Genomic DNA, 15671 nt, shown 5'->3' with positions numbered 1-15671 from the left:
TCCAAGTGCAATAAAAATTTGGAAATTATCCCTGTTGTAATCATTTATCAAACGTACGTACCTAGAATCAATTCTTATGTTATTGTCCAGTGTCCTAATGCCTTTTTTTTGGTGTATTTAGGGAAAACGAAAACAAAAAAAAAAAAGTAATGCCAGGAGAAATAACCAAAAACGATGTCGCTTCTTCAATGCATTTGCCTCTAGTAATTGTAGGCTGACTCCCAAAGCCCAAAGGTGGAGCAGGAGTACGCAGTGAGCCAAGTTCAATCGCAGGTAAAAAGTTTCAGCGGCTGCTGCACAGATCCCCCAACACGACGTCACGTTGTTCCTCTGGTCTGTATTTTTCTCCGCTTCTCAAAGTTCGTGTTTTAGTTTGCAATAAATAGCGAGAAAAAAAGAAAAAAAATGAAATCTTGAATGCCATTTTTGGTGTTCTTTTATTTGCAATATTTTCCCCAAAGTTTATTTTCATAATTATGGCATAAATTTCCCTTCTTTTTGCATTTTTTACTTTTTTTTTACCCTTTTTTTTTGTTTTATCGTAACTTTTGAAGTAAAAAGCAACGACCGAATAGAGCCTTAGCTTTCGATGTTAATTTTTCTGTTGTTTTTTTTTCTTCTCATTTTCATCTAGTTTTCGAAGTGGTGATTGAACGATTGATTTTGATTTTGTTTCAAAGAAACAATGATGGAGTTAAAATGCATGCCTTTTTCTGCTTATTGTCAATAAATAATGAAATTCAGTTGTTTGAAAAAGTTTGTTCTTGAATTGCTACTGGCATTGGATTTTGCAGTTATACTTCGATAAGCCTCTAATGGCAGCAGCTGTGGAAACTTCACCATCTTTGGAGATTTTAGGTAGTTAATAATCATGCTTCTCTTCAGAATTTAGCTCTATTTAATTTGTTATCTTAATCCTCATTGTTTTTGTTTTCTCCCCGACCTTTTGTGTAGTTCGAGAACCGGAGGGATATTCTATCTGGAATGGGCCTCCATTCAACAATAATAATCAACCTGGAATTATGCTTGAAAAAGCTCCTTGCACTAGTGCCAAGTTTAGTGAGGATGGTTCTAGGCTTATGGTGACGAAATCTGATTCTTCTACAAGTGTTTACGACTCCAGAACCTTGAAAGAGATAAGATGTTTCCAAATCCCCAATGTTGCTGCTTCTGCCTTGTCCCCACGTGGTACTTACCTTCAAACCTTTCAGAAATCTACTACACCCCAGGAAAAGAATGTGGTCTTATGGAACATAGAGACGGGTGATCCTGTTTACGAGCAATTTCAGAAAAACATGACAAAAGCCACATGGTACATTATATATATATATATTTGAGCATGGTTATTTATGGTTGCACGCATTATGTGTTGTTTTATAACAGTCATACCCAAAAAAAAAAAAAAAAATTTTTAAGTGTTCAGTCTGGATTTTAGTGTAACAGTTCACAAATGATGCCCGCTGGGGGCGATTAAATCCTTCACTTTGGCATCTTCGATATCCCTATGTCTTCTTTTCTGGCATGTGTATCTTTGATTTGATATTTAACCACCTTTTACATCTGCATCCAGGCCTTCAATCCAGTTCAGTTCTTATGAAGCTGTTGCATGCCGGCTTGCTACAAACGAAATACAGTTTTTTGATGCTGTAGATTTCTCTAAAGGAATTTCGCATCGGCTAAGAATTCCTGGGGTGGCTGCAGTTGAGCTTTCCAAGGCACCTGGGTCCCATGTGGCTGCATTTGTGCCAGAATCTAAGGTTGGTCTTCCTTTGGCTTCGGCAGGTTTCTTATTATGAAAAATAAAGATCAATTTTACGGATTATTCTTCTTATATATTCTGTTAAGATGCTGCCATCTTGAACTTGAACGTCAATCTGTTTCAATTGTGGCAGCAGAGGAACAGGTCAAAGTAAATTAAAAAGTTCATAATACTGTATGATTTGATTGGATAGGATCAGGGAATTTCATTTTGTGAAACTTAGGTATACCTGGACTTTTTGTGTTTTAATGACGTCTTGGGATCATTTATCTTATTGGCAAAAAAAAAAAAAAGTGTTATCTCTAGCATTGGAAGCTAGCACATGCTTTGGTTCTTGTCACATCCCAATTCCGGAGACATCACCAGCGCAAGGGCCTACATGGATATGGCCCTCAAGACCCAAGCAAGCCTTAAACAATCTTTTACATATATGTGTATCATTCATGATTACCAACATATGTGTCTGTATACACCATTCAATCACATCAGTTAATACAAGTCATGCATAAACACAAATATAATTCATTCATCAATATTTATAAATTCATATTATCATAGTTCAGCACGCTCCTCATGCCCATATTCATCGATGGCCTCATTATCATAGGTATCACAAATCATATACACCCCTTTTTGGTGCTCAATATAAACATCTCATATCAAGAGTAAATAACTTTAAGTATTCTTTGCTTTTATTTACATCACATACATCCACATAAAAAGTAAATGACAAGTACGACTCAACTCGACACCACTGTGGAGTGTAATGACACTGGAAGATTTGAAGGAAGGCATTATCACATCTACCAAGTATGAGTTTAGCTGCTACTCCATGAGGCAGCAAGCCAAGCGAGTTACTGATCTAAAATAAAACAATATATCTTCAGGCCTGAGTTGTAAAACTCAGGGAGCAAACGCAAGAAAGGGGACAAGCCAAAGGGGAAGAGCTTTTGCAATAATTCATAATCTTGAAATAAACATGAATTTAAAAACAACCATCACATTTCCTTCCAAATACTTGAAATAATGTTGTTATAAGACCAATTCACATGATTTTGATTGAATTCCAAGTAACTCAAGGGTTTGGATTAAAAAAGGAGCTTAAAAACAAGTGAAAAGTCATTTAAAAGTCGAAAATAGAGGTTCTGTACCTTAGTTATCAATACTTTCATAAGAGCTATTAGTACTTTTAATCCAGAATGCTTTCAAAGTCATAGGTATCGATACTTCTAGGGGAAGTATTGATGCTTAGGCAATAGGTATCGATACTTCTTGGGGAAGTATCTATATTTTTCACACAAAATGCTTCTTGAGGCATTCTGTTTGCTAGGTATCGGTATTTGTTCTTCAACTATGGATACTTCATTTATAAAAATCTAGAATTTGGGTAATTTCTTGCACCTACAAGTCTCCATAGTCATGCTAACCTCTATACTTGCTATACCTCTTAGTAGTTCGTTCAAAATACATGAAAAACATAATTCGAACATACAATCGTACTGTAGTTGAACTTCCTTACAATAAGATACACATCATAGGCATTTCATTACATCATTATCACTATGTATTCATTATAAAAGCCATGTAAATGAATGCCATGCACGAGTGGTACCTCCACCCCAACTCTAGGCTACATAACTATGTGTACAATGCCCCACATCAAGGCCCTCATGTTTGTGTGGTACAACACCCCATATCAGGGCCTTCATACTCATATAGAATTTAACACATCAATATCATGCAACATCATAAGCTTACTTTGTAACTCATATCTATTCAGCATTCTCTTATCATCATCTACGTATCCTCTTATGTACTTAATCAATTCATAGTCACCATTGCCATAGTCAAGTACATAAATCATGTTCATTTAATTATCATTTTAGTGGAATTCATAGTCACCATTGCTGTCGTGTACATAAATCATGTTCCATTAATTATCATTTTAGTGGGCAATCGTTCTTCCACATTTCCATTCATCTAGTCATGCACTGATTTCATATCAACCATACCATCATAGATTCATTTTGAAGGAAAACATTTGAAAAGGCTTGTTCCCCCTTATTCAAAACTACAACATGGTATTCATATTTAGATAGTATAGATACATTTAGAAACATCATTGAAAATATTTGATTCAGTACTAAATCATTCATATTTATAAAAAGTGATATTGGAATCATTAAACATGCTTAGTTATATACATATCAAAATACCTTAAAATGCTGTGTCTACCCCATCCCAATTGGTTCATCGACTAGCACACAATTGAATCACTGACTCTTCACTCCAAATAAATTCTTGGAGCTTCAACAGACCCTATAATAGCAATCATTCAATCATAAACACATCTTAAATCAATAATCCGCAAATTTAAAGCTAAGCTATTTCAAACCCTAACTAATCTTTGTCTAATCTAGGTTTTTAGCTTGCTAATTTACTGTTCAGTGACTAACTAATAACTCAAACACTTAAGTCTACCTTTCTTTTACCTTAGTGAGCTTGTAGTGAGAGAAAACCAAGTTGGGCATCAAACCCTTAGAGAGAGAAACTTGAATCCGTTGAAAGAGTGAAAATGAAAGCTTGAAAACTAGAGTTTTGAAGAGTTGAATAGTGGAAAGCTTACCCTTGCTAGTTTCAAAGTCAAAAGCCGGGTTTGAATCTTAAGAATGAAGGTTTCTAGAGAGAAAAGAGGAGAGAGGCTGAGAATTGCTGGAAATGGAAAAGGGAGGCAGAGTAATAACTGAGAGGTTTTAGAAAGCCCTACTTTTGGGGGTGAAAATACTATTTTGCCCTTTTTATTTTTGTGTTTCGTCTTCAAATTTTTTTTTTTCAGAAGCTTTCTGGGCAGCAAGTATTGATACTTCATTCATGAGTGCTTTTGCTCCAGAATGTAACAGTTCACTTGAAAAGACCTCCATTTTGACTCCTCTCTCTACTACTTTCCAAAACAACTTAGTTGCTCAAAAGAAAAGATTTTTCAATAGTTAAAGTCCAAAATATTGGTTCAAAACAAGAAATTTACAAGCTCACTTAAGGATTTACCATTCTATTCTCTAATGAAAAATTGGGATTTCACAAAATCTCTTCAATGAAACTGTCGAATTTAATTGCAAATTAGCAAAAAAAGAAACCTTCAATCAAGACATATCGGAGATCAAGGAATGAAAAGAGCATAGAAGATACCAAGAGCTGATGAGAAGGCCAATTCAGCTTGTGGAACGCATGTCTTCCAAAGCTGATATGTAAGAAGTGTACATGTTTACGGTGCCTCGAGGTTGGTTGGTCTGATAATTTTTGTGTCATAAACTGCTGGGATGTCAAAACTGGAAAATGATTTGATTACCTCTTGTTGGAAACATTTAGATGTACTTCACATGGGAGATTAGCCTTTGGCACTCATGTTAAATTTAGGTCGGGTATTCTATTTTGTAGGGGAGTCCAGCCAGTGTCCAGATATATGCTTGTGGGAAAGAGTTGCAAAGCCAACCTCTTGCTCGGCGGAGCTTTTTCAGATGTTCTACAGTGCAGCTAAATTGGAATCATGGCTCTACAGGGCTTCTAGTTGTGGTGCAATCTGATGTTGACAAGACTAATCAGAGTTATTATGGAGAATCAAAGCTGACTTACCTTACAACTGATGGGACCCATGAAGGACTTGTACCCCTTCGTATGTTCTTGCTTATTTTTTTCCTTCTTTTTCTTTTATTTTTTGGTCAGAAAGGAACATAATCTTTTTGCTTCTTCACCGTGTACAATCTACTGACTGTTACACATATTGGCAGGTAAGGAGGGGCCTATTCATGATGTTCAGTGGTCATATTCTGGGAAAGAATTTGCTGTTGTTTATGGATGTATCCTTTTCTGCATTATAAAAGACAATAATGCTGATTGCAGTAACTTTGTTTGAGAAGTTTGAATTAGAGGACTTGGCCGGGTGTTTAACTCTTGTTTGGTGATTGGATTTTAATTTTAACTGGATTCGATTTTGCAAGTGTATTTATGAAACTCTCAAGTAATGGGATCTGGGATGATAGTTGCATGCACTTTTGATCCCTTGATGGAGTTTCGTCCGCTAGTAGATCCTCTAGTGCAGTTCACATACAAATGGTCAAGAAGCTATTTTATAACTCTTCTGAGGTCTAGATCAAAATTTTTCACATGGTGGAATTTCTTGTCATTTCTATGGGCAAATTTGTTACAGGGAATGCTGTTTGATCTAGCTGATGTTGCTCAGACTTGTGAACTAGTGGGACATTTGTATGCACACAAAATGGGTATGTTCATCTTTTGTTAGTTTTTCCTTATTTTAGAGTGTCATATAACCTCAAACGCATATTTATTATGAGGTGTCTGACATGTAAGCAATGGTACCCAATATAAAGAGTTGGGTGATGAAGGGTTAGCCTTTCTTTTTGTTCATGATCCTTTCTACAACTGTTTCTATGATGATTGTCCTTGACCTTGACATAATTTCAGTTATGCCTGCAAGTGCAACAGTATTTGACAAAAAGTGCAAACCATTACTTGAGCTGGGATCTGGTCCTTACAATACCATCCGATGGAACCCAAAGGGGAAATGTATCCTTTCGTAAATAATTTTCATACTTTTCTTGTAGTTAGTCAGATGAACTTTAACCAACTGATTGCTGTGCTTTTGACTATACATATTGTAGCCTTAAGTCTATGATATACAGTTCTGTGTGTTGCTGGTTTTGGTAACTTGCCTGGTGACATGGTATGTATGCACTTTATTTGCCGTATTCTTGTTGGTCATGTCATTTCAACTTGTACTTCTTTTGATTGGTGATCTTCTTCCTGCTTCCTATGAATTATCTGGTCTTTATACTTTTATTCTGATGTTTCTCACAGCAGTTTGTTTTTAACCCTGTTGTTACTTTACTGAATGTTTAACTGTAGGGAGTCAAGTTGCTTTTTGGGTGGTTCATGGATTTGTTTCTCAGGAGTCATTTGACCCTTGTTTTTTGGGGGTGATCTTATGTCTCTAGCTTATATCTCTTTTGTCAATTTGATATTCTGGGTTCTTCTGGGAATAAATTTTATTTTTGTTCTCCACTTGTTGGGGGCTTGGAGCTAGATTCTGTCTTTTTTTGGCCATAATACCTAAAATAAATCATCAAACTTAAACAAAAGTTGGAAATAAGCCCTCTATCTTTTATTTCGTGAAGTAAAGGCTGTAAACTCCTATTTCATTGTACAGAGGACTTAAACATAAGGGAAAATGGGATATCCTGTTAATAGTTGCTTGGCTGGCTGATGTTGGAAGTAGAAAATGATGATGTGGAGTTATTAGGATGAGGTGGATGATAAATACTCAAGGGAATGGTACTTTAGTTATTCTGGCAACATTGAAATATATAAAAGAAAGCGTATAAAAAATGGATTAACTTCAGAGGAAGAAAAAGGGGCTAGTGTTTTTCATTTGAAGGAGGAGGGAAATTGAAAAGCAAAAGGAGAGAAGAAAGAAAGAAAGTTTAGGTGGAGTTTCAAAATAACTGAAGATAGAAGAAAGAAAACAGAGAAGCAAAGTTGAATTGGTCAGAAATTTAAGATTTGCAGCAGAAACTGCCAGCTTCATCATCATTCCAGATCAGTAGGCTCCAAGCTATAGCTGAAGGGAACAAAGCATTCACTGATCACTACCCCAGAAACATCATGTGGCAGAACTTCAACCTTTTTGTAAAACTCAAATTTTTGACTTCAAGAAGGATATTTTACTTTTTCAAGTTAATATAAACTCTAATCAATCGATTAATTAATCTATTGCCTTTATCTTATCTGCTACATGTTTAAAAGTCAAAGCACCTTCTTGTTCCTGTTTCTGGTTTTAAGGCTTTTTTTGGTCTTACTGTACTTTAATTCCCATGCACCAATGACTTGAAGATCCCTTTTTTTGCATTTGCATTTTGTATTGTTGCATATTCTTTTTTTTTGTTTTCATTTTCCCTTCTTCAGATATTTTTCTTTTTCCTTTTATAATTCAGTAATTCCTGCTTTTGCCAGCAAAACAAAACTAAAATTATTAATTTCCATGTCACATTTTTCTCCCTTTAAAATAATGCTACCTGTTTGTTAGCAATGCCAGATAACAAAGGTTAGTTCCTTTTAACTCTATTCGACTTCTTCTCACCCATTTTCATATTTAATGGATACAATTAGGATGAAATAAGAATTTATAGCCTTAATTTCATGAAATAAAGGGTAGAGGGCTTATTTCTACTTTTGGGTGAAGTTTGAGGGCTTATTTGGATATTTAGGCATTTTTCTCCTAAAATATGGAGAACTGTTTGGTGCCATTTTTTTCATTAGGCCCCTCCTTAATGAATTGCTTGCCTTTCTCATTCTTAATGCAGCAAATTAATTTTTAGTTTTACACTTCAGGCATTTTGGGACCTCGTAGATAAAAAGCAGCTTGGAACAACTAGGGCTGAATGCTCTGTGACAAGTGAGTGGTCTTATGATGGACGCTATTTCATGACTGCAACAACAGCTCCAAGACTCCAAGTTGACAATTGGTATGTTGTCGTTGATGTTTTCATATATGGGGGTTACAGAGGAGTGCTGCACTTTACATGTCACCTTGATATTTACTTGTATACCAACCAACCTGTTCTAACCACATGGTGTTCTTGATTTAATTTTTTTGTTACATTAAATTATTAATTTCTTGTTCTTACCACAAAGCATTGAAAAATAGACGCTTCTTTCTATGGGTATGAATTTTAGATTATTAATGTGTATTTTAGATTTGGATTCTTCATGTGGTGTGAGATGATGAGTCATAAATCAAAACCATGTTAATGCAATTGTCTAAGTTGATTTAGTTTGTGGCAAAAAGACTTTAAGCAGCGGCTAATGTAAATTCTGCATTGTGCAGTTCTCTTTAAAATGAGCATATCAAAAGTGTAAATCAACAATTGAACATTTATCCAATGCATGCTGTTATAGAACTCATGGAGTTCTATTTTAACCTTGTAGGAATGTTCATAAGTTCTCTGACCCTATTTAGAGCTGGTTGCTGAGTTGATTTCAGACTTAGATATTGAGTTGGTCACTTTAAACAACAAAGAGAGTAGTTAACCTTGGCATGCCAATGACTAAGGAGATATAAAGGGAAAAATTCAAAGTACAAACCTCCAATTTTATTCTCTCTTCCTTTCAGATAAGAAAACAATTGTCGTTCTTTCCTCTCTCTGTTAATATGCATATATAGAGTGTGTCAGTATACATTCTTATCCTTTTACTGTAGTTAAAGGTAACCATTTGATGAATCTCAAATTCTGTTGTTGTTGAAGCATTAAAATTTTCCACCACAATGGATCCTTGTTCTTTAAGAAGATGTTTGACAAGTTGTTCCAGGTGAGTATTATTACAAGGTAGTGCTCTTGTTTGAAGTGGTTTCATGTGCACTTTTCCTTACTTGGCCCTATGTTTATCATTCACGCAGGCTGATTGGAAGCCAGAGTCACCAGATAAGTTTGGTGAAATTGCTGAACTTATTAAGTCCGTTGATTCCATGAAGGTTGAAGAAACCAAACCACGAGGTTCTCTTTCTTCAATAATTCTAACATTCTTTTATTATGAAATTCTCTTTTGGTAAATGTGTGACTCAGCGAACATTGTCAATCATTATCCAGGACAAGGGTCAACCTCCAAAAAAACTGCCTCTGCCAATCCTCCTGCACAGAAACCTGCTGCATATCGCCCTCCACATGCTAAGAATGCAGCTACAGTTCAGGCAGAGGTATTCTCTGACAACTATGGGTATCTCACAATGATGGCTTGAATGAAATGCAACTTTTAAACAAGAAACAAATGGACAAGAAATAGATAAAGATTTTACTTACTAAAAAAGACAATTAGTTGCGAAAGATCAATTTTGGAAGCACTCTTTACTAGACTGTCACTGAAGATCCAGTTGAATTATGGAATCTAAAAGGGGATGAATTTTGCAAAAAAAAAGGGATAGTACAACATCCCTCCAAGTAGACTATTAGTCACAGAATAACACCGCAGAAGAAAATTGGATTTTAAACAATTTGCACCTGTGACTCCTCACCTCACTGTAGCTTGCTTACCTTCTCAATGATCTTCAATATAATTGCATTACTAGGGTTACATTCCTCTAATTTTATTTGCTTAACGTGGTCCTGACTTGTCTTAATGATATTGTAATGACAGTTGTTTGGAGGGAGTAGTGCAGGGTGAGTGCCCTTTATCATAATTTTTTCCTATATCTATACAGATTTTTTTTTTTTTTTTGTATTTTCTAATGCTTTGGAGTATGTCATGTGAATATAGAGAAATGAGCAAGAATGCGCTCAGAAACAAGAAGAAGAGGGAGAAACAAAAGGAGAAAAAAGCGACTGAGGCAGCTGCTGCAGCAGATGCTACATGATCAAGTGCAGTTTTACCCTAATAGCACTTAAAACTGTTTAAACCTGGATACCCTGCAGTCACCAGTCTTGAGCTGTAATATTCATTTGTCCTGTATGATTTTGGGCTTTGCCTTACCTCTCATTTCCTTCTGTTTTTTTTTTTTTCTCAAGAGGATACTGGAGAAAGGGGGGTGTGGGTTGAATAAAAATTTTGAGCCGAACAGAATATTTATGCACATAGAAGCATGTGTTCTATCTTTTCTTTTGTGTATTAACCTATCGCAGTAGCTTGGTTACAGCCATACCAATAAAAAGGTTTCTTGTGCTACTGCCTTTTTTACCTCTTCATCCTGGTGGAAGACTACACCAAAGAAATACGATCACTATGTTTGATAGCAGGAAAAGAGGAAAGAGTAGCAGTCTGCTTCTTTCTTTTTCTTTTTCCGCATGTTAAGAGAAAAATAGAAGAAAGGAAATAAAATGAATAGATTTATATACCTATTTTGCTAAATCTAATTTTTATATATTGAGAGAAAAATATTTCTTTTTCTTTTCTCTTCGCTTATTTTTCCCTATTTTCCGTACAATTCATGTCAACTAAGATTATCCCTTGTCTGATGACTGATGGAATTTATATCTCCAAGAAAATTGATTTTTACAACTCATGTTGCAAAGGGCTGTTCAACTTCTGCAGCTGAAACTCAAAATATCACATCCGTCAGAGTCATAACCTTCGAGCTCCACTACCTGAAGAGAAGATTTCACCCATCGTTGTCAAAATTTTGCGGAGCTGCAAATTGTGGCCTCCTGATTCTTAGAATTCAACCCTCTCAAAAGTTTTCTGGTTTGTGATGATTCTCCGCACAAATCAGTTTTTGACATTTTTCCGAGTGAGTGGCCATGGTTGCCTAACTAGGAGCACCTCATCCAATGAAACAGAAACAAACAGGCAAACCAAAAATTGCATTCGGAATTTCTCTGCTGCATGGCTTCTCAGTTTCTGCTGGCCACATAATTAACCAGCTAGTTGGATTCAAGCAACCCTTTGAAGTTAACTAGAATATGACCCGTGTGCAACACACGGGACCTCTTTGCACCCCATCCCTTTGCTTCAACATCTTTTCTCTTTTCCTCTATCTGCCCTCCGCTTGGTTGACTCGGACCTCTTTGCACCCCTCTCTTTCTTTCTCTTTGCTTCAACAGCTTGTTTCTTTCACCCTCTCCCCTCCACGTGGTTAACTCTGGAAGCCCCATTGGGGCTTCTTTTTAAATATGTTACAGATTTTTCTTTCTCAACAAAGCACCTCGTCAATTCGAAACGAAATTGAGTTCCTCACCGCCTCTTCGTCAGCAAATGCCAATAGTTCTATTAAGTCCACCAATAAGAAGATTCATCGGCACCTTCAAGGTGTCCTCGTAAATTACTATTATTATTATTATTATTCTTTTCTTGTGCACAGTGTCAACTTAATTATTGGCTCTTTCCCAACACGACAAATAACTGGCGTCGTTTTCATTCAAACATGACATCTTCTCATGGCATAGGAGTCAGATAAGTCACCGCACCTGTGCTTGCATCACAGATCTTTAGGAGGCTTTGAGGCCCCACCAACAAATATTGAGAAAGTGAAGAATTGCCAATTGGCTTTTTTGATGGGTACCCAACTATCCTCTCGTTGCCAAACTCAACATCATTGATGCATCCGATCCACTGCATTATTTATGAGATCTCACAAAATTTTAATTATTAATTTTTCTAGTGTCCCTAACTTCTCGACCAACCGATCCAATAATAGAGGTGATAATTCTCTGTTGTCTGCCTCTAATAATTTAATAAAAACCAATATATATAAAATATAAATGTAGTACTATTATTTAGGAACCACATACATAAACGATATGCAATCCAATTTTGGGTTTATTGACTTTAATGTAATTACCTAACGTTTCTTCACGTCTTTGATTACATGATAATTTTGTTTATGGAAAGTATATTATGAAGAAAAGTATAAAATAAAGCTTGCTAATTTTCCATTAACTTAGTGAAATCTAAAGGATTATTTGTCCAAGTCGTTCACAACTTCCAACGTAAGAACCAATACCTGGTTTTGATTACCCATAATTTCACATATTCTTTTACTTGTTTAAATGCTGAATTAAAAGCTTACTATGCATTGAATCAGGAATTAGCAATGAATATTTAGTAAATTTAGTATCAGTTACACATCCATTGAACTAGCTCTCAGGTGAAGAGTAACGACATTAACATCAAAGAAAGTTTTCAAAGAAGCAGGATTCCAAGGTTCAAACTTTTGAGTTTTCAAAGAAGCAGGGTTCCAAGGTTCAAACTTTTGGTCTGACAACTATGATTTATAGGCAAGGCCGGGCTTGTCTAGCTTGTTTTGTTTGGTAGAGAATTAAAGAAAATTGGAACACTGAGAAGGTTCAAACTTGTCTCACTCGTTTAGGGTTAGTTTAAGACTATGACAGGTTTTAGGTAATGAAATGATATAATTCAAAGCATCGTATCAAAATATCTTCTTCTTCATATTCCCTGGAAAGCTTTGGTTATGATTAATTATCATATTATATTATATTAATTCAGGATTCATTAATCATGGATTAGCAGAACAATGAAAAGAAGGCTCAGATTATTATAAAATGGTACTCCTACTGTTTATTACTAGCAAATTCTTGATTCCTACAAGAGCAATCAAGAAACAATATTACATCATCAAATCTATTTCGTATGCGAAGGAGCGAGGAACAACAGATTTTTTCTTTCCATCCAAGAAAAAAAAACTTCCCCTTAGGACACACCGATAGCCCCAGCGGCAGATAACATTTTCGAACTAACCTCTTCATCAATCCATTGAATTTTTAGCGGGTTAGCCTTCTAGTAAAACTACTATTTTAGTTCTTCTTCAAGAGCATGGCTCTGAGCTCGGCCACGTCGATCTCCTTGGCGGTGTTCTCAGGTCTATAGAATCCGGTAACTGGGTCAGGAACCCATGAAACCTTCTCTTTAGCTCCTGCCATCTCTTCCCCTGTTTTCTTCACCACCGCCGCGTTCCTTGCTGCTCCACCGGACACAACTCCTTGTGATGCCGCCGCATATCCTCGTCTACACAAAACAAAACAAAAACAACATTAAATCTTTATTCCTTTTCTTTATCTCAGCAAACAAAAGAAAAAAGAGAAAAACAAAGAAATAGAGCCATGACGATGAAAGAACTTCTGGGTACCTAGAGATAGCGTTAGAGATTCCATCGGTAACGAAAGTAGAGATAAGCTTAGCGTTTGAGAAAGAGCGAGCCATTTCTTTCTTTTCTTCTTTGAATTCAAACTTTGGATTGAGAAAAACTTGAACGCTACTGCAGAGAGCCTTTCGTTTTTTTTCTCTCTTCTTGAAAGAAAAAGAAACCTTCCGCAGCAGCGAAGAAGAAACCTCTCTCTCTCTTCCTCTCTAGAAAAGCCTTTATGAAGATGGGTTCCAAAGTGGGACTCTCGTTGGGTTTATATAGAAATGAAAAAAATGTTGCGGAACGCGTGAGAGGCGAGAGAAAACAATAGCGTCCACTAAAGTTTAAACAGACCCCGTCAACACACGCGTAACGGACCTCTCTTTTTCTGCCACCTGGAAGTTTTAATCTAGAACCTTTTTTAACTTTTTTGTTAATGTTAAGTTGATAATCAAATTAATAAACGAGAAATACGACATTAGCCCTATATTGACCGTTAGTTTGCCAAGGGTCAAATTTTACGGCGTGGCGATCAAATATCGGACGGTTGAGAGACAGTGTATGATTTTGAGTGCGGACTTTTTCTTTCAAATCAACATCAAAGCACGTGAAAAGGCCGGCCTTTCATGGGTTCAACGAGGAAGGGTCGCCGTGAGTGCGGGACGTCGACGAAAATGTAGCCGTTGATGTGGGATGGGTGTGACATCATATCGTCCACGTGTAGAAGATCCATAGTTGGTAATAGGCGGCGGAGTTTCCTTGATTCTTGTTCTGGAAATGGCCCTTCGAAGAGTCCTCCAAGGGTCCCTACCAAGTCAAGGGTCAATCCCCCTCCAATTTCCAATTTTAGAGTTTTTGTTTTGTCATTTTAATTTTTGATTATCAACCAAACCAGAAAATAAATTATGTTCTCATTCTTTTCTCGTTAAAGTATAAATACCTTTATCGTGGGAACCGCCTTAGATAATGGTCACAGGCTGGAGTGTCCCGCTTTCGGCATACAGATTTCGGGTGATGTTCATGGAATCCCTTCAGCCTTTCGCCCCTTTCTGCTCAATTTCCCGTGATGGCTTTCGTCTTTTGCTCTCCGCCTCTAAATTTATTATTCAGGATTTAATAATTTGTTGTTTCAACATTTTAAGTGGCCATCATTTCACTGAGCTTTTCCCCCTTTCTTTTTAATTTCTTTTGGTTTTGAATAATTAATTTATGTTTTTTTTAACATTAAGTTATTATAAATATAGTGATCGATTATGATTTTGTAAGTAAATTATTTTCGTTAAAATGTTAACTAATAAACTTATAAATCTTTATTAAGATGTCATTTTAAAATATATTTATGCATATGTGATGTAAGAAATAGTTGATTTTAATTTATATAATTGAAAAAAGATATTACTAGTACTTTGAAAAAAAATATTCACAAATACTTAAGCTTACTTTCAAAGGTAATTAGTAAGTTTGGCATCTTCAACATTATAACCACATGGTCCACATCCATAAAATTTGTCATTATTAAATGAAAAAAAAAAGGACGTGATCTCCGTGAACTACACTTTTTTTATTATTACTTTCTGCTAAAGGTAAACTACACCTTTTTTTAAGTGAAGGGTTTTGATTTTTTTTTAATAAACGAATAAAAAGAAAAAAAATTCATATATAAATATGACAAAAGTGAAAATTTTAAAAATTAATGAATGTTGATAAGCAATTTTTAAGATTTCGATGGCTGCATTCGGAAGGGGAACCGTTCTCATTACACAGAAGAAATAATATAGGAAAATAACGAAAGCTGTTGAAAAGAAACAAAAGTAAGAAAATATCGTCCATGGCACTGGTTTCGGAGCTGCGGCGACTTGTCAAGTATAATTAAAACAGTGTTATCAGCAGCAGTCAGCACATAGATATTTGGCATGGTCCAGCTAACCGCAAACCTGATCGTTTTATTCGCAAAAAGTTGAGCTCCGCTTTGGCTCGTTGGCTCTTTGCCTTTTGTTTAGGTCAAGCCGTCGTCCGTCCTACTCGGGACATATTAAAATTTTTTTTAAAATGATATCATAATTAAAAATATAAACATATTAAAATTTATATACAATAAATTTTAATATTAAATGAAAAATATAATTTTAATATATTTATTTAATATAATTAAAAATATTTAAAATAATTATAATTATTCATGATAATTTTTTTATATATTTTTAAAATAATGTATGATAATATCAATAAAAACATTCTTAAATATATTTTTTTAATTTATATCATTAAGTA

At 35.5% G+C, this 15671-nt stretch overlaps 2 protein-coding genes and 1 long non-coding RNA gene across 3 annotated transcripts; 1 reads left to right on the top strand and 2 right to left on the bottom strand.

Annotated features, from left to right (window-relative positions):
• LOC18613582 (eukaryotic translation initiation factor 2A) lies at positions 186–10420 on the top strand. Its single transcript, XM_007050898.2, has 14 exons — positions 186–333; positions 795–858; positions 955–1312; positions 1571–1757; positions 5195–5429; positions 5545–5613; positions 6239–6340; positions 6457–6497; positions 8162–8295; positions 9076–9139; positions 9228–9324; positions 9418–9524; positions 9962–9984; positions 10082–10420. Exons 2-14 carry the CDS (start codon positions 816–818, stop codon positions 10176–10178), a joined length of 1557 nt encoding a protein of 518 aa, XP_007050960.2. The 5' UTR covers positions 186–333; positions 795–815; the 3' UTR covers positions 10179–10420.
• LOC108662671 lies at positions 2031–4514 on the bottom strand. The gene is made up of 3 exons (XR_001928616.1): positions 4386–4514; positions 3976–4078; positions 2031–2621 (listed from the first exon to the last, which is right to left on the bottom strand). It is a non-coding gene; the product is annotated as an uncharacterized LOC108662671 (long non-coding RNA).
• LOC18613581 (indole-3-acetic acid-induced protein ARG2) lies at positions 12781–13671 on the bottom strand. The gene is made up of 2 exons (XM_007050896.2): positions 13404–13671; positions 12781–13282 (listed from the first exon to the last, which is right to left on the bottom strand). The coding sequence occupies exons 1-2, from the start codon at positions 13475–13477 to the stop codon at positions 13072–13074; spliced, it is 285 nt and encodes a 94-aa protein (XP_007050958.2). The 5' UTR covers positions 13478–13671; the 3' UTR covers positions 12781–13071.

Source organism: Theobroma cacao, chromosome 1, assembly GCF_000208745.1.
Source record: "Theobroma cacao cultivar B97-61/B2 chromosome 1, Criollo_cocoa_genome_V2, whole genome shotgun sequence".
Lineage (NCBI taxonomy): Eukaryota > Viridiplantae > Streptophyta > Magnoliopsida > Malvales > Malvaceae > Theobroma > Theobroma cacao.
The sequence above is the reverse complement of the archived record's forward strand: the minus strand, read 5'-3'. Positions and strand labels throughout refer to the sequence as shown.

Excerpts from the sequence above, each read along its gene's own strand:
- LOC18613582 (XM_007050898.2), top strand. The coding sequence starts at position 816 with ATGGCAGCAGCTGTGGAAACTTCACCATCTTTGGAGATTTTAG. Across the intron at positions 6,341-6,456 it reads ATGGAACCCAAAGGGGAAAT|TTCTGTGTGTTGCTGGTTTT; the intron begins GTATCCTTTCGT and ends TATGATATACAG. Across the intron at positions 8,296-9,075 it reads AGACTCCAAGTTGACAATTG|CATTAAAATTTTCCACCACA; the intron begins GTATGTTGTCGT and ends TTGTTGTTGAAG.
- LOC18613581 (XM_007050896.2), bottom strand. The coding sequence starts at position 13,477 with ATGGCTCGCTCTTTCTCAAACGCTAAGCTTATCTCTACTTTCGTTACC. Across the intron at positions 13,283-13,403 it reads ATCTCTAACGCTATCTCTAG|ACGAGGATATGCGGCGGCAT; the intron begins GTACCCAGAAGT and ends TGTTTTGTGTAG.